The following is a 22,257-nucleotide window of genomic DNA, read 5'->3' as shown; positions in this document are numbered from 1 at the left end:
TACCTTCTGTTCATGCCAGGTCAAGCGAATTTCCCAAAACTTCTGTTAATCATGGTATGCACACTCAGATGAGTGTAAAGCAGGGGATCTGCTCCTAGGAAGAGGGACTTATCTCTTTAACCAGAAACACCTCCGTGGCTCACCACAGTCACTTAGATATGAACATTTACATAACCATGTGTTGAGACTGTTACCATCCCTATATAACTTCTCAGTTCCTTGTGAGAATGACAACCCTCAGAGAATATTTCCACCTGGAGTAATGTGCCCAGTTCTCACCCTGGCCCCCGGTTTAATGAATGTGTGCGGGGGACGGGGGACGGGGCGGACCAAGATGATCAAGGGTCTAGAAACCAAGCCTTATGAAGGATGGGTTGAGGGCAGTGTTAAGAAACTTACATATGAAAGCTAGGAGCTAAATGGCACCTTAAACCTAGGTTAGGGGTGCAACAACGGAATGTCTAGGCACGCTTTTTAAATAAAAAGAATGCAAGGCTGAAAATGAACTGCAGCTAAAATCTTATATTCATTTTTCACATGGTCTAATCCTTCCCCTGCTCAGCCCCCTTATATTCTTAAGAGGGTCTCTTCTCCAGTCTTCAGAGAGTAGCTGGAAGTGGGGAGGCAGAAAAAGGTCCTCCTTTCCTTCCACTCTGCAGTTTTAATCTGAAATCTTAGGTGCAGAACTGAGCCCAAAGCTCAGAAGCTGCTCCCGCTAGTGAAATTCCCTGTCACAAAATGCGCCTAGAACAATGCGAGTTTTGAACACTGGTTGAGGGAACTGGGTATATGCAGCCTGGAGAAGAGAAGGTTAAGAGGGGGCATGATAGCGATCTTCAAATATCTAAAGCCTATTTTCTACTGCTCCAGAGGGTAGGACCTGAACCAATGGATTCAGATTACAAGATAGGAGATTCTGATTAAACATTAAGAATGACTTTCTGACATCAAAAGCTGCTCAATGGTGGAATGGACTACCTCTGAAGGTGGTGGCCTCTCCACTGGAGATTTAACGGAGGTTGGATAGTCATCTGTCAGGAATTACTTAACTGTGATTCCTGCATTACAGAGGGTTGGACTAGATGACCCTTGGGGTGCCTCCCAACTCCTATGAATCTATTATAAACTCTATAATACACCACAAATGTATATCTGCAAGCTTCTTGCCTCTACTTGTCTGTGGTATGATTTAGATGATTCCAAACCCATGGTCTGGTATTATGTTGTAGTGTAGAAAAACAAACATGGGATTCATGCACTCTCTCAACCTCCTCATGCAATGTTTTCTTCAACTTACTTCCAGGATTTAGCAAACTGTAAGTCTGCCCACAAGCCACCGTAGACCAGAGGAGACTATTTTTAATGCACATGTTGTTTAGCTCTTGTCATTTACATGTTTTTTATTTCTCTCTTACTGTTTTAGCATTTTGTAAGAGACAATGAAGAGCGAAAACAAGCTCTCATCTTCCATGTAAAAGACAAATCATTTTCCTTCTGTGGAAACCTAATGAACTATTTGGGCTCTGTACACACTACACCTTTAAAACACATTTGAAGCACATTTCCCCCCCTTCAAAGAATTCTGGGCATTGTAGTTTCCCCCCGACAGTGCTGCAACTCCCACTCACCTTGAAACTAGTGCGCCCAGAATTCTTTAGAGGGGGGAAATGTGCTTTGAATGTGCTTTAAAGACATAGTGTGCACTCAGTCTTGAGCTAGAAAGAATTGTTTCCTTGCATAACCCATAGTTAAAAACAGAACTAGCGTAACACAAACTATAATGCGACTTACTTGTTTCTGCAGGTGATTCTCTGATCACACACAGTGCCCCCACCCCCACCACGGTCTATTGCTCCATATACATATCGCTGCTTACAGAGTCCTCCTTGCCTATGGTGAGGCTTCTCCTTGCATAGAGAGATGCACCTTTTCATCAAAAAAGCAGCAAAAATACACTTAATAGGTGGCCCTGTGCACACAGTAGAGTTCAACAAGGAACTGCTGTACCAGGGCCACATGCGTGACACATGCACAAAAATTGCTTTCCTTGCCAACCCATTAACTGCAAGGCTGAAGGAGACAGTTTGGCTATGAAATGTTCCCTGGCCTCTTGGATTCAGGCACAAATAAAATCAGGTCTATTTATAGACCCTTTTCTGCAATTACTGCACTCAAAGTAGGTTGTCAACAGATATAAAGGCCCTTGTAGGAGATGGAGTGGGAAATAAAATGTACTATACAATAAGCAGGCAACTTGAAGGCCGTGGGGTTGCTGTAGCTTTTGTGGATACAGCTAAGTCAAAAGCATGTGGGCTTCCCTATAATAAAAAGATCTACACACCTACCTGCCATTCTTGTACTGTGCTGTTGCCAGTCTCAGTAAATTCAAAATGAAACGTCACATATGCTACAGTAGATGATTTGCACAGCAGCCATGTTTCAGAGATCAAATCCTGGCTCAATCAGCCCAGGAGCATCAGCTCCTTCACTCTTCCCCTTTCACGAGCACCAGAGCAATCACACAAACAAGCTTCCTGTTTCCTGAGAAGCAAGAACTATTTTGGGAGACAAAAAACCCAGGATCCAACCGTGGTTTAAAGCTTGCTTCCAAACCCTGCCTCCATTAACTGTTATCTTCCAGTTTGTACATAATGGAAAGCTTGTGTTAAACCAGGAAGCTGCAATTGTTTTGCTGTTCATGCAAGCAGAGGAGTGAACAGGGGTAAATGCAGGTATGTGCCGTGTCGCACAGTCTCAGGACTCACGCCCAGGGGATCGGCTGCCACTCAACTCCTGGGATTGTTCCATGCCATCCCTCAGCCCCAACTTTACCACCACTATTGTGTAGTCTTTAGGGCAAGGTCCATAGCTCAGTGGCGGTGCATCGGCTCTGCATGCAGAAGGTGCCATCTCCAGGTAGGGCTGCTAGTCACTGTGGGCAACGCTGAGCTATACAGGCCAGCCGAGTCTCGTTCAGTGTTCCTATGCTCCTATGTAGTCTGGCCATTTGGAGTTTGCAGTGGGTGGCTGGAGATTGTGCGCATGTGGATATGGGGTGGGGGTGGGAGTGGAATCGCATGCCTTTCAAAAGAAAATGGATGTCACGAATGATTTTTTAAAATGTGGGTGTTTAAACATTTATTTTATATCTATATATATTTCCACGAAATGTTCACAAAAAAGTATTCAAACTCAAAAAAGGAATTAGCCTTGAGTTGAATACAGAGATGAAATGTACAAGATAAATGAGCAGGCAAAACTCGAAGCTATTTTCTTTTTACTTCAGATTGAAAAAGGCGAACAGTTCAACTGTCCAGTTTAAATAAAAGTTTTGCTTAGACATACAGTGTTTCATGAATACAATGCTGGTAATCTGAGGCAAAGTAAATACCTCAATTTCTCCTTCATGCTTTTTTTTCTTCGATGTTGTCTTCTGTTAAGAAATATACTGTTTACAAAATGAAACTCGAGCAGTCCAGGAAAAGCTAATTTTCCATTAAAATTTATGAAAACCATAAATTGAGGCAAACCTAAGATTCCCAACGGAATCAAGATTATCTTCCCGCTACCACCACATTAAAATAATCACATGCTTATTGGAACACCAAACTCTGCATCCCGACAGAACATTTGTTTCCAACAATGAGGGTGATTCTTTGAAGAAGAAAAATTAAATAATGATAAAAATAATAACAACAACCCTTCAGTGTGGTTAAGTAATACAGATCGATGTATTACACATTTGTAACAGCGTTTGATAACAGCAGCTAGTAATACTGGATTACTATAATTTAGAATTTGTTCCCAAAGCAGTGAAGGTAGGCCTACACAGTTATAAAACATTTTTAAAATTCAAAATAAATACTTTTCAATAATGCATAATGTACTTGCAGCAAATTATAGTAACAAAAATATTGTTGATAAAAACTGATCAGAACAGAATATGGATCTAAAATTGAAAACATTGACAGGTTAACATTCTTTTTCCTTTAAGCTTAGTGTTTTTGAGCATTAGGGTGGGCTAGGTTGTGTTTCCCTCCTCCATTTCCTTGGAAGTTAAATAAATGCTTTACCATCAAGAGTGTGTGTTTTATTAAGTTTTCAGTGATGACAGTTTTTGGTCGTTTTGCATTATTTTACTTAAAAAGCTTTTGCACTAGATCAGTGCTTATTAAAGGTCAAGTTGGTCTGCAATTATAAAAGAAAACATCTAAAAGCTAATATTATTCCTCATAAAAGGATCATCATCATTCTCCAGACTGGATACACTGAACACAGTCTTACATACTGAATACACACACTCACTCACTCACTCACTCACTCACGCAAACACACTTTCCTCTTCAAAGAAAAATGTTACAGTAAAAGTCACTTTACATTCTATCAATTAAAGTGCTCCAAATCCTTTTTGCAAACAATGCAAGTGACTACAAACCTACATGTCCCATTTTGCATTCATCGCATGAACTTCTTGTCAGTCTTAAAACCCACAGCATGGCTGAGCTTAGGAAATGTTCAAATGTTTTTAAAAGGTGGGGGTGGGAGATTTTTTGACAAAGAAGTACTTGGATATGAAAAAGGTTTCAGCTCTTTAGACAGCAATACAAATTTATTTCCATTATTGAAGACCGTTTAATTCTTTGAGTGGATTTAAAAATATACCGAAAAAGGAATGAGATAACAAGGGAATTTTTTTTTCCAACTGCCTTAACAGTTCCATTTCTCAAGTTTTTGTTTTTTTTTTAAGAAAAAGATACAAAGTTGCAAGGTAAAGGAGAGAAAAAAATGGGGATGAAGGCACAAAAAAAGACATAAGGTTTAGAGGAGGTCCCAAAATGTAGACATCACCAATGAACTTGAGATGTTTTCCTTCATGTAGCAAAGTGCTTCCTTCCCTGCCCCCCCCCCAAGTAGCTTGGTTTCCTATCAAATAATTAAAAAAAACCCTAAGGTTTCTGATGAAAACTAACCTGGAATAACCCTTTTTGCCTGAGAAGATGGCACATCAGAAAGAAGGTGAAGAGTTCATTTTCCACTCGTGCGAGAGGAAATACAAGCTCCAAGTTGACACATGATGCATTTTTACACTTTATAAACAAGTCTTTGCGCCCCTGCATCTTATCTGCCTTTTTTCCTTCAGAGAAGTAACATGTACAGACACATAAATGTGCTATTAAATCATTTCAATGCTAAGGAGGGTGGGGGAAGCACACCACAATTTCTGAGCCATATAACTCACTACGTTGTCCGATGTTCAGCTGACAGTTCAGGTTATTATTATTTTTAAGCTAGTCCTGAGGGAAAAGGAGGGGGATGTTTCTACAGTTTAAATGGCAATGTTATGTAAAAAGTATTAACAAATCCACTATTACAAATGTCAGTTTTCCTATATGGTCGTCTAGAGATACACAATAAAATGGTAAATATATGCAAAAATAATTTAAAAATTATCATGCGTGAATTTACTCTCCTTTGAACTTTGGGCTTCCCTCAAAATATAGTATTTTTTTTCACTTTTTTATCCTTTTATTTTAGTTCATTACCAACCCCTTAAACACACTGAATACTACCCCCCTACAGGTCAGCATAAAAGCTGATGGGAAATATTTATTTTACATTCAAGCTTTTATATCCTAAACAACCCTGTGGTAGCATATAACTCGCCACATAAGTGGCCTTTTGCTGCTCCCTCCTCCCTCCCCCCCCTTTTGCCGTTATCAGTCTTCATGATCTGTTCCGTGGCGAGCTGGAAAAAATAAAAACTAAAATGCGTTGCTAATCAACGTTCCCATAGTCTTTTGAGACTCCAGATGAGGTCTGGGGATTCACTGTCCCAACTTACTCTTGTAGCATGAGAGAGATCATTGCACACAGAAGAACAGTCAAAATTGTCAGATAGGAGAACTATCTACAAAGGTCTGGAAGGACCACGTCCCTCTTGTGTTTCCTCTTTTTGCCGTGGAAAAACTGGTGTGATTTGCTGCCTTGGTGCTGTTTGTTCATGACCGAGGTGCCATGGCTTGAATTTGCTGGACCCTGGAAGCCTTTGTTGGAAGAAGTGCGGAATAACCTCGTGGATCCGTGCTGCAAAGAAGACGAGAAAGCCAGTGTGAGCATCCTTGCTACGTACAGGTCGTTTGCTCTCGCAACACATGAGCCACAGTTACATGAGCGGAGAGGCAAGCAGCCCATGGTGCTTCCACACAAGGAATGAAGTCACATACAGATCAGGAAGGTTTATGTGAAGTTTCCAGGGCTACTCCAAACTAGCAGCTACTAGCAGCTTTATAATTAATCTTGCATTATAAGCTACATATGGAATCTCAACAGACTTCTCACCCTTCGGGGATATATAGAATCTCTTTGAATACACCTCAATTACTTGCTATCCAAGCTAGTGGGCAAATGCCATTTTTTGAACTACTGACCAATTAAGTGATGTCTAAAATTTTGGCTTGGAGTTTTCAAAATCTCAGCACTATTGTGCAACTACTCCAATCATGATAAAAAGAGGAGGAGGAAGAGCAAAAGCACATCCACATTTTAAAGATAAAATGGCATGGCACTGACAGGAAAGATGCAAAAGGCAGTGTTTTTTTAATCCCTTTAAAATAATTTCTAGAAAATGCATTTTCATTTCTGTGCTATTGCGCCATCAAATATTTAAAAAAAATATAGGCGAATAAGTAGTAATTAAAATAGCTACTTGATTGGAAAAAAATACACAGCTATAACGATGTTCACTGGAAAGATAATCAAAGAATCACAGAGTTGGAAGAGACCCCCTAGGGGTCATCTAGTTCAACGCCCTGCAATGCAGGAATCTCAATGAAGGGATGCTGTGGTATAGGTGAATGACAATAGCCTCACCCTAATGCACCACTGCACTTGTCAAAACAACGCCTCTAAATAAAAATACGCAACAGCCCTAAGGAGATCTACACCTGCGGAGACTGTGTTACTGTTCCATTGATCCCAAAATACGTTTGATTCTCTGTGGCCTAGAAAAAACTGAAGAAGCAAATAAGGCAACCGTTTTAGGATGTTACACAGGTACCCCATAAAATGTGTGTGAACACATCATAACGATTCAAAGCATATACGCAGAACATTCTGTGTCAGGTGCTGATGACTTACAATAGCTGAGCTTTTAGAGTTTTAAATTCTGCACTATTTTTTATCTTAGGTTTCAATTGTACGTCGCTCTGGACAGACATTTGCTCAGAACGATGGCCTAAAAATGTACTTCTCTACATTTCTTCTGTGACCACTGAAACCCCTTTTATAGATCCCTTTCCTATTGCTGGAGAAGTCTTATTTTAGTAGCCTCCTCATTACCATCAATCTCTGAAGAGGCAGGGGCAGAGGGAAGAGACCCCATCCCTCCAGATTTCAACCTCATGGGAAAATATGCTAGCTTGTGTAAGCCTGAGGTTACAGAATTTCTGCAAGCAACAAAATGCTGTACTGAAATCCTGGGCGGGGTGGGGATGCCACTTAAGGATAGTAATGCTGGCAGTGGAAGAAGGAAGGGGACCAAGGTGATTGAGCCCAATGCCCTACCAACCTGGGACTTGTTTACAACACTGGATGCATTCACTGTTTGGCCACTTGGTATTTTCCCACTCAACTGCGTGGATCCCAGTGATATGTCCTGAGTAGCCATTCTGTTTGCTGTAGTTTGGCGGCAGCCCAGCTGTTTAGAGGTTTTGCATGGTGTTCCATCAGACTCCTGTTGGGAAACAGGCATCAGCAGGAACATGTCAGTTAAGGGGAAAGACAGGAGAGGCCAGTTCTTTCAGATGGTCAGCACCTTCAAAACTACAACCAGGTAAGGGACTACTGCTCTTAAAAATAAGACGCGATAAGGGTCCTTTATTGCTCCCAGATCCAGTGACCTATGAGAATCACATGTGTACCAAGGGAATGTTCCCAAATCACATTTCATGTATGTACTATGCAAATATTCTCCACAAAAATGAGCTTTTAAAATGCTGGATTGATGCAAGCATCCATCTAATTATTTTGGACCCACCAACAGCTGCATAAAATGCAACACTTCCCCGCCTTTTCTTTATGTAACTAGCTTTTATCATGTTAGAGAGGCCTAAGGAATTAGCTCTTTTTGCATTTTCTGGATAATCTGCTTCTATGGAAGCCATGAGGCTAGAGGAGAGAGAGCTCTTTAAGACAATCCCAACTCATACACCGTTTACCCTCTTTTTAATTATCTCAGAGGCTAATGCAAGTCTGGCAAATATTTGCTGTCCTGATCATTTTGGCTCATGTCTGGCACCAGGAATGCCTAAGGAGGCAGGTCCTATACAAACACAAATTTCTTTCATATCCTGCAGATGCCAATACACTTTCCAGGAAACCCAGATCTAGAAGGCTAGGCCTGCACAACTACTGACCCACCAGCAATGTACTAAGGGCTGCTGGGAGCTTCAGCATCCATTGGGTTGGTTTTTTGTCCCAGGCAGTGAAAGCTGGAGAATCACCTAGTCTCTGTTGGGCCACCATACACGGCTGGTGAGCTATATGCCTTGCCAGTTACAAGTGCAGCTGTACAAGCACATGCTGCTTATATCAAACCCAAAAGACAGGAAGCAAAAGCATCATATTGAAACCAGATTGAGAAGTACAAGCATCACAGTCCGGGAGATGCTAAGTGTGTGCAAGGGTACACCAGGGAATCCTGACAATTGCCTAATTATTGCGAGCATTCACTACTGTATGAGTAGTAGGGGAAAGTATATCCCTTTCTGGACATTTTAAACTTCCATCTTGTGGTTTTTGGAATTCCCATGTGAGCAATCAATGCTCACCAAATTTTAGGGCATCCACTGAAACTAACATATATAGTTTCTAAGAACATAAAATAGAAAAGCAGATATTGCCATAATCGCTGGGCTGCATGAACAAAAGTGCTGCTTTAAAGTATGCTTAAAGGTGCTTGCTCTGTATGGTTTTGTTTCATTTTAAAACTCATGTTCCTTGAAGATCAGACTCATATAAACCCCGGCGTCACTAACCACCCTCTGCACTCTTCTCAGAGGACTGCCATGTTCCATCTCCCACTGCCTTGGAGGTTTAGGTGGCTGGGACTGGCAGAATGGCGTTTTTGACTATGGCATCCAGATTTCAGAACTTCTTCTGAAGAAGGCAGACTACTAGCCTTTGCCTTGGCTTTTTATTAATTCGCTACATGCTTTTCTGTTTTGCCAAACTTTTGAACTGTCCTATGCTTTTTTGCCCCTCTCACAGGTTTGTATCTCATTTTTTTATTATGTCTTGTTTTAATTGATAATGTAAGCACAGCCTTTAGGAGCTAAAAGATAAGAATGAGTTTATAACTGAGTGCAAACAAATATGCTTTTGCAACTCTTCACAATTTTGTTTCATTTTTAAACTGTTTGCTATAAGGATATTGTTTGAGGCAAGGAAAATTCAAAGCTGCCCATCCCTAAATACACAAAACAACTTTGTGGTGGTGGGAGGGAGTTTTCCTGAGCAAAGCAGTTTGATTCTGCCTTTCTCTGCATGAAGACAAAGCAGCAAAGGGGGGGGGGGAATACTACTATAAAAAAGACTATTAGAACAATACAAAACAGACAAAAGGAATAACTTATCCAAGTCTGAAATCTTTAACTAAAATGTCCCTTCAACCAGGGCTGCCCTTTTAAAAGCTGGTGTTCCTGGAGGGGTGGGCACATTTCTATGGGGAAGCCATTGCATAACCTGGATGCCACAATTTCAAAAGGTCATTTTTCTTGCTCCCATTAATTGAACTGCCAGTGGTGGTACCACAAGGGGGGCCTCAGAAAACGAGCAATGTTTCTGAATGGGTTCATATGGGACAAGGCAATTCCCAAGATACCATGTTCCCTGACAACGTAGGTTTTTATTTTAAAAGACCAGAGCCACAGCACTTCAAACTGAGCCGGGTAACAGTGGCCAATGAAGACAACATAAGAATTGCATAATATGGCCTTCCATATAGCTCCAGAGAAAAGTTTGGCTGCTATATTCTGGGCCAGCTGGGTGGGGTAACTACACTGCTTCAAGGGAAGCTAGCGTGCATTACAATAATCCAATGGGATAGTGACCAGGGCATGATACTTACTACGTCGCTGGAGCTGGAGAGTGTAGAAGATGACGATGATAAAGGGCCTGATGAAGAATTTGATGAGTGTTTGCTTGGTGTCTCTGTTTTACTTCTAGGTTTTCCTAGTGATTCATTCCCTTCGGAAAGATTATTGTTGCATTTGTCCAACTGCTGGTTGTCTATCAAGGTCACCCCATTACCTGTTAAAAAGTACAGAATAGTGAGCACATAAGCATTCTTTCACAACAACCAAGTTGCTCACAACAGTATAGAGAGTTTTGGATTCGGGGGAATATGTGGTCCAGCCCCACCCAGCATGGAGAATAGTCTGGGGAAAATGTACACCAGCAGTATTAGGAGGGCCACAAGTTCCCCACCCCTGTGTTTAGATGAACACACACTGTGCTCCGTTCTCAGACCAACAGTGGGTTGTAAAGAAAATCAGTTTCCACTTTTGCATCATGCTTGCAGCTGAGATGCATTTAGTGCAAAAATGAAATGCAAGACGGGTTTAATTTGTTTCAAAGCCCTGAATGACAATAGGTGTTAAATGGCATTCAGGGCAGCAATCCAGTCATATCTGAGACCGTGGCTTTTAACCAAATAACTCTGTCATGTCTATGTACTACTGAAACCGGTGTTAACACAATGAACACAACTAATGTAGATCTGTTACTCCCCAAGGGATTTCTTCATTACTAACTTTAGCTGGATTGGGGGGTATTTAGTTGAATCCAGTTAAGTTTCTCTAAAAGATTATAGGTAATTATCCAAGCATTGGTCTGATCTAACTTTGCTTCATCCTGACAGAGCTTGTGCAAGGCAGGACAGATTAATAAGATTTGCTACATTAAAGACACACCAAGGCTGGCATAGCATAACCGAAAGAGGATGACATGATGGAAAGCTAAGTGAAATGTTGTCGTTTTAAACTTTAAAACTTGGGAGCATTTTTGTTGGTTGTACACTACTTTTGAGCTTTTGGGAAAGTTGCATAAAGTATTTATGGGTACTAATAAATGACGTAACAAAGATTGCTGTCAGAGACACAGTGCTCCAAGTGTCTATTACAGACATGGAACTTTTCAGTTAATGCTACGTCAAAAGAATTTGCTAAAACTTCTGTTAAAATCCATGATTTGCACAAACAACTCTTTGGCAGAGTGGTTCTCTATAACACATGCTACTCCTGGGAGAAAGGCATTATCTCTGTAACCAGAAACACACACTCCTCAGAGACTCATGTTTTGACACATGCTGTATAGAACAGAGACTCTCTGTCAAGGTATAGATATGATCATTTATCTCAATTCATTTTTATTTTTATTCCTCAGTTCTTTACATTGAAATAGTCAGCTATCAAATAACCTTTCTGGTCTCTCTGAACCATGATTTTTCTTTTCCTTGCAGGCTTCTCCACCCTGCTTCTCTGTGTCCATCAGTGCAATCTTACGCACATTTATTCAGAAGCAAACTCCATTATATCTAGTAAGTGTGTTTAGAATTGGGACCTAGGTCTATATCAATAAAACAAATCAACCTTTGCTGAATAGGAGTATTTAGTAAATTGCCTGCAACAGTTCTTTCACCCCTCCAGTGCAACCCAACATGTTTTCTTAGAAGCAACTCCTGTGTTCAATGGGGCTTACTTTTAAGTAAACGGGCACAGGGTATCAGCCACAGGTGGTTTGAAAAGAATGGTCAACTGCCCTCCTTCAGCTATCTTTGACACTGTAGTTTCTCCTCTACCTCCTGTTCTCTGCTTTCAATATATCGTAGTCTGGATCATCAGAGTCTGCATGCTTCCATACAGGCTTTATGCTGTTCAGAATATCTGGGAATAGCAGGCCTTGATTTAGTGAGTGGCCAATTTAAGTTTATGCAGCTTTGGTTTTCTTTTTGACTTGTTATGACAACAGAAGGGACTACTGCCAGATCAAGCCTTCAGCAGATTCTGCTGTCAACATTTCAGTCTGCAACTCATGAGGGTTAACAACTTGTTTTAAAATGAGAACTCCCAACTACAGCATGTCATACTCAAGTAGACCCACTCAAACTAATGGACTTAAATCACATCCACTGACTTCAGCAAGCCTACTCTTGAGAAAAAAATCTGCCAGATACAACCCAAAGTATCTTATACTGCTTATGGAACTTCCACAGCCTATATTCTATTCTATTTGAGAATGTCACTATTTATTACTCCCTGTGTTCTTTCTACCAAAGTAGTCAGTTATCAAGTCGACTTTTTCTCTCTTGATCATGAACCTATGCTTGCAGGCTTCTTGCCTCTGCTTTTCTGTATCTGTTCATGCAATCTTATATATGTTTACTAAGAAGCAAGCTCCATTATGCCTGAAGCTTTTTATGCCGCTGTCCATAATGCAAATCAAACTTTCTTGAATAGGAAGAAGCTTTTATACCTATATTGCAGGCCTCCCTGCCAGGATCTAAAGTGAACTTTTGGCTGCAAGGGTTTTGCAAGCCTACATATAGGAAAATCTTACCATTGCATGACGTCTCTGTGCTATTCTGCATTCCCCATTGCTTTGATATCCAGTCTCTGTATGTTGCGACTTCTTGTGTTACTCTGATAATTCTTCCTAATATACTGTGAACATTTTAAGAGAAAGGAAAGGTTAACTGGATTTTTAAAGGATGGGGGGGAGAGTGACATCACTAATGGATCCAACTTGGGACATATAATGTTTACCTTTCACTTTCATTGTTGGGATAATATTTAGCTATTGGCGATACTGCATGGCTCAGAACAACATATGCATAATCAAAGGCCTGTTTCACTTGCATGGCACCATAAGAACTCCTGCCAACATCATTACCTTAAAAAAAGAAAACATCCATTAGGGTGATTGTAACGGGAAAACATTTTCTCTGAATATAATATGATTTTACACTGCAAAAAGGAAATTAGTCCCAACAAAACAAAACAAGGTAATTTACCAATCAACTGGGATCTAAATATCCCAATAATACAAAATGAAGTAATAAGCAATTTTATTACACAAATATTGCACTTTTATATCACAAATATAAAAACAGTTAAAAATATAACCTGAAACTATTCAACTCAATAAAATAATCCCAAATGCTTTTTGACTTTATGGTCTTCCTCAGTGATCCTTAAGGTGAGGGATATACCTATACCTATACCTATACATATACATAGAGATAATTCATCAGCTTTTTGCTTTCCAGCTTCTACCGTACAAGCTGCAGCTATGGAATGGCAATATATTAAAACACACAATATAGATATTTACAAATTTCACACATTATACACATAGAGAGAGTATGTGTGTATGTATGTATACAAATATGTGAGCATGTGTATATAAGGTGGGTCACTTTTAGACATATGTGCTATCACTTTTGGCTTATGTATATATATTACTCAACTCTAAAACTCTATATAATATAAACAATTCCAAACAAACATAACCTGAAATTACTCAACTCTAAAATAAACTCAGACACATTTTGGTCTTAGAGTCATCCTCGTGGGTCATCTGTGAGATATATATATATATATATATATATATATATATATATATATATGCTTTCGTAGATTTTCACGGGTACAGGAATGCAGGTTTTGGTGTCCTCGGGTATCTTCCCGTGTAAAAGTTGGGGTGTCTAGGCGACGTTTCGACGAGGTCTCACTCGTCATCTTCAGGCTGGTGCTTTCGGCTTCTTGTTACTGGAACAAGAAGCTTGTTCCAGTAACAAGAAGCCGAAAGCACCAGCCTGAAGATGACGAGTGAGACCTCGTCGAAACGTCGCCTAGACACCCCAACTTTTACACGGGAAGATACCCGAGGACACCAAAACCTGCATATATATATATATATGTGTGTGTGTGTGTGTGTGTGTGTGTGTGTGTGTGAGAGAGAGAGAGAGAGAGAGAGAGAGAGAGAGAGAGAGAGAGATATAAAATCATTTTTTTAATACCAGTTTTATATTACTACATTTTGTACCATTTAGACCCCCAATTTGTTGGGAATCACCTGAAACTAGATTGTACGCAATTCAGGAACTGCTGCTGCTTTGTTGCATCCTTGGGTTAAAAGTCTCCATAGAAATTGTTTACTTTCCTATGGCCTAGTGAAAAGCCCAAATACCTGGTTGCAGTGGGTCTTCAATATACAACATTGATGGTCTATAGCCATCTAGCATATTCTTTTGCACTTCATCCTTAGCAACATATGAGCCACCGTCCTTTATTCGGATTCCTGTTTTCAGGTAGTTGAAATGACGCCCATATAATTCAAAAAATTCTATTAAAAGGACACCGTAGTTGGCGTTGGGGGTACAAGCATCTTCTCTGGGATGTAGCTATTGGGGGGGAAACAAGAACAAAAAACGATTTACAAAAAATCTCCAGATTCCTTTACAATCCATGTAAACACTAAAATCAATAGTGAAATTAAAGAATCAACCAATTTAATAAGCTGGCTCAGGGAACAAAACACAAAAAGATTTGCACATATCCCATCACTCAATTATTTCCAATGCAAAATGCCCCAAGCCTTCCACTCAGACTCTGTGGGTGTCTGGGCAAGTCATTACCTTACTCTGCCCCCTGCCCCAAATCTATAAAATAGAAAATAAATGATCAACCTTCACAGGATTCTTCTGAAGGAGGAATGAAAAGGAAAGTTGCAACATACACATTTAACACACGAAAAAGACCTAACCAGATTGTGAGTGAAGCACAATGTATAGTGAGTGAGCTGAAGTTGGGACCTGGGATATGCAAAACCAGACTAAAACACGTGTCAATATTCTACATATCTGGACAGGCTTGCCTAAACAAAAACAAGCAGGCATGCTGAAAGGAGTGCAGTGAAGACACCTGCCGGATGTCAATAGGAAGGGAGTTCCAAATTGTTAAGTGTTGCCACAATAAAATATCAATTTCTTACAAAATGCGGAACAAGAATTATGTAGCACCCGTAACAGTGGCAGTTCAGCAGATCAAAGCAGCTGAATGGGCGTATCTGGGGTGAGGCTACCTCACCACATTGTTCTGATGTTATCACACTGATCTCCCTCCTCTGTCTTCTTCCCTCCACACCCTTTCCTTTATGTGTCTTTGCCTTTTTAGTTTGCAGATAAAAATATCCCCAAAACATCTGGCAGAAATGGTACAAAATAATTCAAAGCAAATAATTAGTTTAAACAAGTGAATGTTTTAGAACTGCTATTATTAAATCAGTGCTCGTTCCACTTCAGAGCTATTCTGCTACCCCAAAACTTTTTAACTGCGGGACTAGTTAGCATACTAAGTTTCATTAGATGCAATTTTTATAGTAATTATTTTATTACAGCCAATGGGTGGACTACAATGTTGTGTACCCTAAAGTGATATAAGAAGGGAAAGGCCATTCATGACCTAGCACATAATAATTCCTCCCAACTTACCTGGAGAAAACTGACGGCCATTAAAAAAAGACTATAAGATCCAATTCCACCTGTAAACACTTCATTCAGGTCCCTCTGCAACAAGAACTGTTTCAATACTAAAACTAGATATGGCAATACAGGATATTTCTGTGGGAGAAAAAGGAGATGGGAATTAGACTTCCATTTACAGTGGTACCTCAGGTTACATGCGCTTCAGGTTACAGACTCCGCTAACCCAGAAATAGTACCTCAGGTTAAGAACTTTGCTTCAGGATGAGAACAGAAATCGTGCTCCGGCTGCGCGGCAGCAGCAGGAGGCCCCATTAGCTAAAGTGGTACCTCAGGTTAAGAACGGACCTCCGGAACGAATTAAGTTCTTAACCCGAGTTACCACTGTATTCCACAAAGAATATGGGTGTGTGATCTCAGCAGATATTGACAGCTTAATAGGTGAACTGTCACTCAGTGGTGTTCAAAGTATTGATACCTTGCAAGAGAAAAAGGGCCTGCCAATTTATTTGCTGATTTGCTACTTGCTGAAACAACAGATAATGGACTAGCAGGACCAGTGGACAAGCCTGTATGGTTCCTTTTCTAGATTCCTTCTCACACTGAACTTTAACTTCCAGTTTGCTAACAAAATGTGAAATCAGCCTTCATACTTATTGCCCTAAGCCACCTTACAGGCACTCTCAGACACACCATAAAAGGTACAACCTGTTGGTTGTCTGTCTAATAACAAACAAAACTCCTCTGGAAACTCATCCAACGCTAAAGGTATAAAAGCTTTCTATACTGGAAATAGAATGAGATACCAAACGCTTGCATTAATTGTACAATCAAATCTGGTAATAAATAATAATATAACCTGGAAGACTGCTCAAAAAGTCTACTTTAACTGGGGAAGAGACACAGACAGATCCACACATATCCTCTGGTGCCATCTAGTGATATAATAATTAAAAACAAGGAGCAACACCATTCAGGCTCAGGTGTTCTGTCTTGAGAGACAATGGAGTGTGCCTCCGGGGTTGAAGTCAAACCGCTGCGTTAGCAGCACCGGAGTGACCTCCCCAGGACGCAAGCTTGAGCAGTGCGTAAGGAGGTGCTAGGCAGCCCAGATGATAAGAAGCCCCTCTCAGCCTCGCTGATGTGGTCCAAATGAAAGCAGAGCAATACATTTGGCACCAGTTTAGCTGCATGTGTTGCTGGAAGGAGGTGTACAAGGCGCCATTCAAACGTCTTAGGGACTCTACTCCAGATTTGTGTAGGGTCTACTCCTTGGCATTTTCTTCTCCTGAAGATATCCCACAAGGCAGTGGAGGTTTAGGATCAGAGCTGTCCTTCTCCTAGATGGGCTACCTTCGCAGGCTGACAAGCCCCACCTGCCCCTCTCGTAGGACTCTACTACCCTTCTTACTGGCCCCAGAGTGCTAAGGACCACTTTGGCAAACAAAAAGCTAACACTTCCATTTCTATTCTTTTGTGAATAGCCTTGGCATGCAGGCAGGCTCAACTTGGTTGTAGTTGCAGGACTGCCCATCCTGTTTCGCCACCTGAGGTGAAACAGAAATGTGCCACCTCCTGCCCCCTGCTGCTGCCACTCCGCCCACTTCTTCTGATGTCAGAATGCCCCCCTCTTACCAAAACTCATTGAGATGACGGGGTGTTTCCCAGGGTGGGGAAGACAAGCAGCAATGTCATGCACCAGGACGCCTCCCTCTTCCCAAAACTGTGCCGGGGGTGTGTGTGTTCCGGTGGCAGCAAAAAGGCTGAGGTGGATGGGGTGCAACTGCTTAAGCTTTCGCAGCCTGAGGTGGCTGCTTCACCCCGCCTCATGGGTAGGCCAGGTCTGACCCCAGAACCACCATCCCTTCCATACAACTTCTCACAGGCTGATTAAGTCCATTTGCCATTTTAAGGCTTCTTTTTCACCAGAATACAGATCACACTGTACCAGAGAGCTCTCAAACAATCAGGAGAAGCTTTTGGGAGACAACATGATGTAGGAAGGCCTGAAGAAAGGCAGGCAGATTGCAAGAGTTTCTACTAGAGTAATCTACCATTGCAGATACCCTATATAAATGCTTTGGCCCTCTCATTTTTTTCATTGTTTTCACTCTTTTAAACACGGTTGGGTTGAGGTTTTCTAGCAGCCTCCTTCTCCAACCTGATGCTCTCCAGATTTTATTGGACTGCACAGTTTCATCTATGCCAACCACTGGCCAGGCTTGCTGAGGCTGATGGGGGAAAAGGAGTCCGACAACATATGGAGACCATCAGAAATACAATGTATTTTTTTAAGAAACGGAGAGAGGAGAAACAACATGAATTTTCAAGAACATGCCTCAAATCTCCTGTTGCCTACACCTCTTGAAGCTTAGCCATGGCCTCAGCTACACAGGCAAAGAAAAGGCACTTTATATGTGTTGTTTATGCCAGAAGGCACTGTGGAGTTCTGTTTTTGCTCACCCAATTTCTCATACAAAGTTTGCAATGTGTTTTACTGAAATGCTTCTTTGATGTTTCCATGTATCAACTAACCTTGATAAAATCTCTGATGAGAAGAGCAGCTTTTACCCCATTCTGTACATTAAAACTGATATCAACCTTTACTTCAGTGAAGGAATCAGTCAGTTTAATTATAGGGACCTGAGGAAAAAGCAAAACAACACATTTATCTCCAAGAGTGAACTCTCTTTCTCCTATACGCTTAGTGTTAGACAAGGACAGCACACACTTAAAATTAAAACAAAACAATCTTCACAGAGCTCAGCCTTTTGCTACATACAAGAGGTCCTTTATACAACCATGGGGGGATGCAATAGTACTCCAGTCACAAAGCAGTTGCTTTTCAGTCATGAACAGGCAGCAGGGGGAGATAGGAGGCCACAGAATAAAGCTATTCTTCACATAAGGCCTGACATAAGAAGCAAGCCATTCACATCCCAGAGGTGCTTCTCATGTTACTTCAGAAAGAAAATGTGGCTTTATCATCAGGAGCTGAATTCACATGTAAGGATTTGAGGAAATATCATTGAAAAAAGCAATAGCAACTAGACTCAAATCCATAGTGCTAAAGTACATCAAGGATTTGAAATTGGTCTCTAAAATTTTTTACAAGTCTAGATTATTTGGCTAACTGTTTACTGAGACCAGAATGCAACAACACTTGTGACCAGAGGCTTGAGGATGCCCTTTGAAACCAGACTGCAGACCACCAATGACAACAACCCCCAATGCGGTGTTCCCAAACTGGTTTTGGCAGTCCTTTTGCTGTGCAGAATAATGTGTTTGTTGGGAAATGCAAACCCAAAGCTCCTTTGGGCATGCACAACCAGTTGTGTGGTTCTCTGGATTCTGGCGCAAGAACAGCAATAAAGCAAGGAAGGCTTCTTTTAAAAGGATGCTGCAAATTGTCCCACTGGCAACATTTGCAGTAACTGTGTGCCCACGAAAAAAGATTCATGGTTTGTGTTCTTCAGCCTCCCCCATAGTTGTTTTGCTGAGGATGAGAACCTTCCTTACCAAGCCCATTCTTACTCTATTGCCCCTTCCTCAATCTTCTGGCCTTATTTGCATGTGTGAGGACCCACTTCTAACAGATACAGAGAATTTAAAAAGCAACAGCAATCAACAATAATTTACTGATTCGGCTTGCAACTTTCAGAGATCAAGGGCAGCTGTACAGTACAAAGTTCCTTTAGTGTATTTCTTTTTTCTTTTTCTATTTGTTAAAGAATACCCAATTTTAGTAAAGCAGAGAGAGAGAGAGAGAGAGAGAGAGAGAGAGAGAGAGAGAGAAAACTTACAGTTGCTTTGTCCAAAACCTTTACTGAACCTTCATCTGCCACGTTGTGTTTCCTGAGAGCCTCTTCCAGGGTCCAAAGCGGCAACGTCTCCCATTTCCCAAACACAACTAAGTCTATATCACTGAAATTAAGAGGCAGCAAATTAATAGACGATTCTCTATGAAGTAAATTCAGAAAGACCTTTCTTTTTAATCACAGAACTGTGATTAAATTTGACACAAAGCTTTTCTAGGGCAGGGATCTAAAATCCTGTTCATGCCATGTATTTTTGAAGTGAACAGAAGTGACTCAAAACACTTTTCTTGGCTGTGAGAGTTCGAGAAACGGCACTCTATGGCCACCTCCTAATATACAAACTAATATCCCTGGCAGTTTGGTGGCTTGTGGCTCTGAAGTCCCCAAGTCTCTCAGACAAATAACTCGCAGCTCACAGGTTATGAGGAAATCTGTAGAAACAGAGTGTTTCTCAGCTGCAAGATCCAAGATAGGGTGGGGCGGGAAACACACTATGACTCCCTGAACCACAGCCACAGAGGCGATACAACTAAATGCGCAGGGGAATGTACAAAATCATAACCACAGCAAAGGTACAGGATGACACAAATAGCTCCAACATAGATATCCCACCCCCTGTGCCGTCCTACAGAATCTGGGACCAAGTACCTGAAATACCATCATTACCCAAGTGAACCTTCTGGGGTCATTCTCCAAATTCCCCTGTCTTCAGATATAAAGCGAGTATCAACTGCAGGAAAGGGCCCTTTCTATGGCAGGTTCCCATCTTTGGAATTACCTCCACGGGAGCTTTGCCTGGAGCCTTCACTGTTACCATTAAAATACCAGGCTGAGGACATCCTACCTACCTGAGCTTTTAACTCACATCCATGGCTTTTAATGGTTTCATTTTGCTACTTCTACTCTGTGTTTATTCTTTTCTGACACCGCTGTCATTGTTTGTTTTTGGAATTTATTATTATTGTGATTTTTAACTTTAAACCGCCCCGAGGAGTTTTACGATTGAAATGTGGGTTAGAAGCATCTATAAATCAGTTAATCCTCCAGCTTAAATGCATCACCAGCCCGGTGTTAGAACACAGTAGGTGGCCAGGTAGGTAAGCAGGTAGGTATTTTATTGCACGGCATCATCTAGGTCAAATACTAAATGACAGTTCAAGCAGCTGTCTCTGAAGTGTCTACTCAGGGCATTGCCTGACACAAGCTGCCCTGAGGAAAGGAGTGAGAGACAGTAATATACCAACCAATGCCTACTCCAAGTAGACTGCCCCTTCTCCTCTCCACAGGATCACAAAATGTCCTGCTGAAACGAACAGGAGATTGAGGGAACTAGACAAAAGATAAACCGGGTGTCTGCTCCAGCTAGACTCTCTTCTCCTGGATTCTGATGAGCTTCAATAAATCTTACTGCGGTTTTATTATTGTATTCTGACTGTACTTGCAAGTCACATTGGCCAGATTTCCATTGGTAAAGGTTGGAAATACATGATTAGAAACAATAATTTATAAATGTGCAGGACTATCTTCTGTCAACAGCCAGGTCGGTAAAGGGAGAGTGATGTTGACAGCGACTTTGACTCCCTTGAACTTCAAATTTGCTTTCCGGTGAAATTATATAACTTTTCATCTCCATAACATCAAAACAGCTGTTATGCAATTTCAGTATGACTTACAAGTTAAATATAAGCAGGGAAGGAAAAATGTGATATTCAGTGTAAGAATAAGGGGCAAGTAAAGACTACTAACCTAGTAGGTAAATATAAACCAGTCTTAAAACTTCCAAATATCTGTACCTGGGGGGAAAACATGAAAGTAGGAGGTTAAAATCCTTCACCAAAAACATATGGAAAAAATATTAACATTGAATGTGGCTGCCCTCAACTGGCAGACTTTGGAAAAGCTTGAAGAATAATATAGGACATGAATTTGAACTCTGAATATTCAACACCATAGCAGCTAATTGCCAATTCTAAAAAGTAATGTTATTAAGTAGGCACTTTAACAAAATTATTTCAAAATTAGATAACTGTTATATTCCAAATACCATGTGAATTGTAATGATTGAGAACAGTAACACTATACTCAATTTTTAAAACTTACAAACCCTTACAAAAATAATTCAAAGTGGAGGGGGAAATAAACCGCTCCTCTTTGTGCCTTTACAACTCAAAACCTAGTTTCTGTTTATGGCCCCATCTGCACTATACATTTAAAGCAGCGTCATACCACTTTAAACAGTCATTGCTTGCCTCACAATCCTTGGAACTGTGGTTGGGTGAAGGTGCCACGAGCTGTTAGAGCTCCAATTCCCTCAAGTTCCTTGGGAAAAGTCACTGGTTGTTAAATCACTCTGAGAACTGGGACTTTTGGAAGGTGAAAGTGTCTCCTGACACTTCTCAGTGCCCTTATCAAACTACATTTCCTAGGATTATTTGGTTTAAACTGGTATGATACTGCTTTAGATAGCATAGATGGGGCCCATATTAAGAAAAAGTGAGCTCTCGACCACACTTGGAAAATGAGATGAGTATAGCTTTATCCATTCCCCTCAGACTGGACAAATGGTAAGAAGCCAAAGCTCAGTGAGAGCACCTGCTTTGCATGAAGGAGGTTCCAGGTTCAAATAAATAAAAATATCAGGTGCCTGAGAGCTGGCACCTGGTGCCACCTACAATTGACAAAACTGAGGTAGGCAAATAGTCTGACCAGGTTATGCCAGCCTTCTACAATGTACCTACTGCCATCTATTTGTAAGAAAATTCTGAATTTCAATTATATCCTTCACGTGCCATAATTTAGAAGCTCTCTTCAAACAGATTGGCTAGCTAGACATTTTGTGTCATCATTATGCTGAGCTGTGCAGAACAGAGAAAACACAGTCACCACACACACACACAC

General features: G+C 40.9%; 1 protein-coding gene across 2 annotated transcripts in view; it reads right to left on the bottom strand.

Moving 5' to 3' along the window:
- Nucleotides 1–3,260: 3,260 nt before the first annotated feature.
- TENT4B (terminal nucleotidyltransferase 4B) overlaps nucleotides 3,261–22,257 on the bottom strand; it is a 47,568-nt gene continuing 28,571 nt past the window's right edge. The window contains exons 3-12 of one of the 2 annotated variants that reach the window (XM_028740201.2): nucleotides 21,106–21,152; nucleotides 19,345–19,465; nucleotides 18,077–18,184; nucleotides 15,551–15,679; nucleotides 14,248–14,461; nucleotides 12,822–12,948; nucleotides 12,616–12,719; nucleotides 10,127–10,308; nucleotides 7,568–7,732; nucleotides 3,261–6,084 (exon numbers count right to left, since the gene is read on the bottom strand). In XM_028740201.2, the coding sequence (XP_028596034.1) occupies nucleotides 5,905–6,084; nucleotides 7,568–7,732; nucleotides 10,127–10,308; nucleotides 12,616–12,719; nucleotides 12,822–12,948; nucleotides 14,248–14,461; nucleotides 15,551–15,679; nucleotides 18,077–18,184; nucleotides 19,345–19,465; nucleotides 21,106–21,152 (1,377 nt within the window). In that variant the 3' untranslated portion in view covers nucleotides 3,261–5,904. The remainder of the gene's footprint in view (nucleotides 6,085–7,567; nucleotides 7,733–10,126; nucleotides 10,309–12,615; nucleotides 12,720–12,821; nucleotides 12,949–14,247; nucleotides 14,462–15,550; nucleotides 15,680–18,076; nucleotides 18,185–19,344; nucleotides 19,466–21,105; nucleotides 21,153–22,257) is intronic. The other variant, XM_028740202.2, reaches the window with a different exon arrangement.

The sequence above is a fragment of the Podarcis muralis genome, chromosome 7 (assembly GCF_964188315.1).
Source record: "Podarcis muralis chromosome 7, rPodMur119.hap1.1, whole genome shotgun sequence".
Lineage (NCBI taxonomy): Eukaryota > Metazoa > Chordata > Lepidosauria > Squamata > Lacertidae > Podarcis > Podarcis muralis.
The sequence above is the reverse complement of the archived record's forward strand: the minus strand, read 5'-3'. Positions and strand labels throughout refer to the sequence as shown.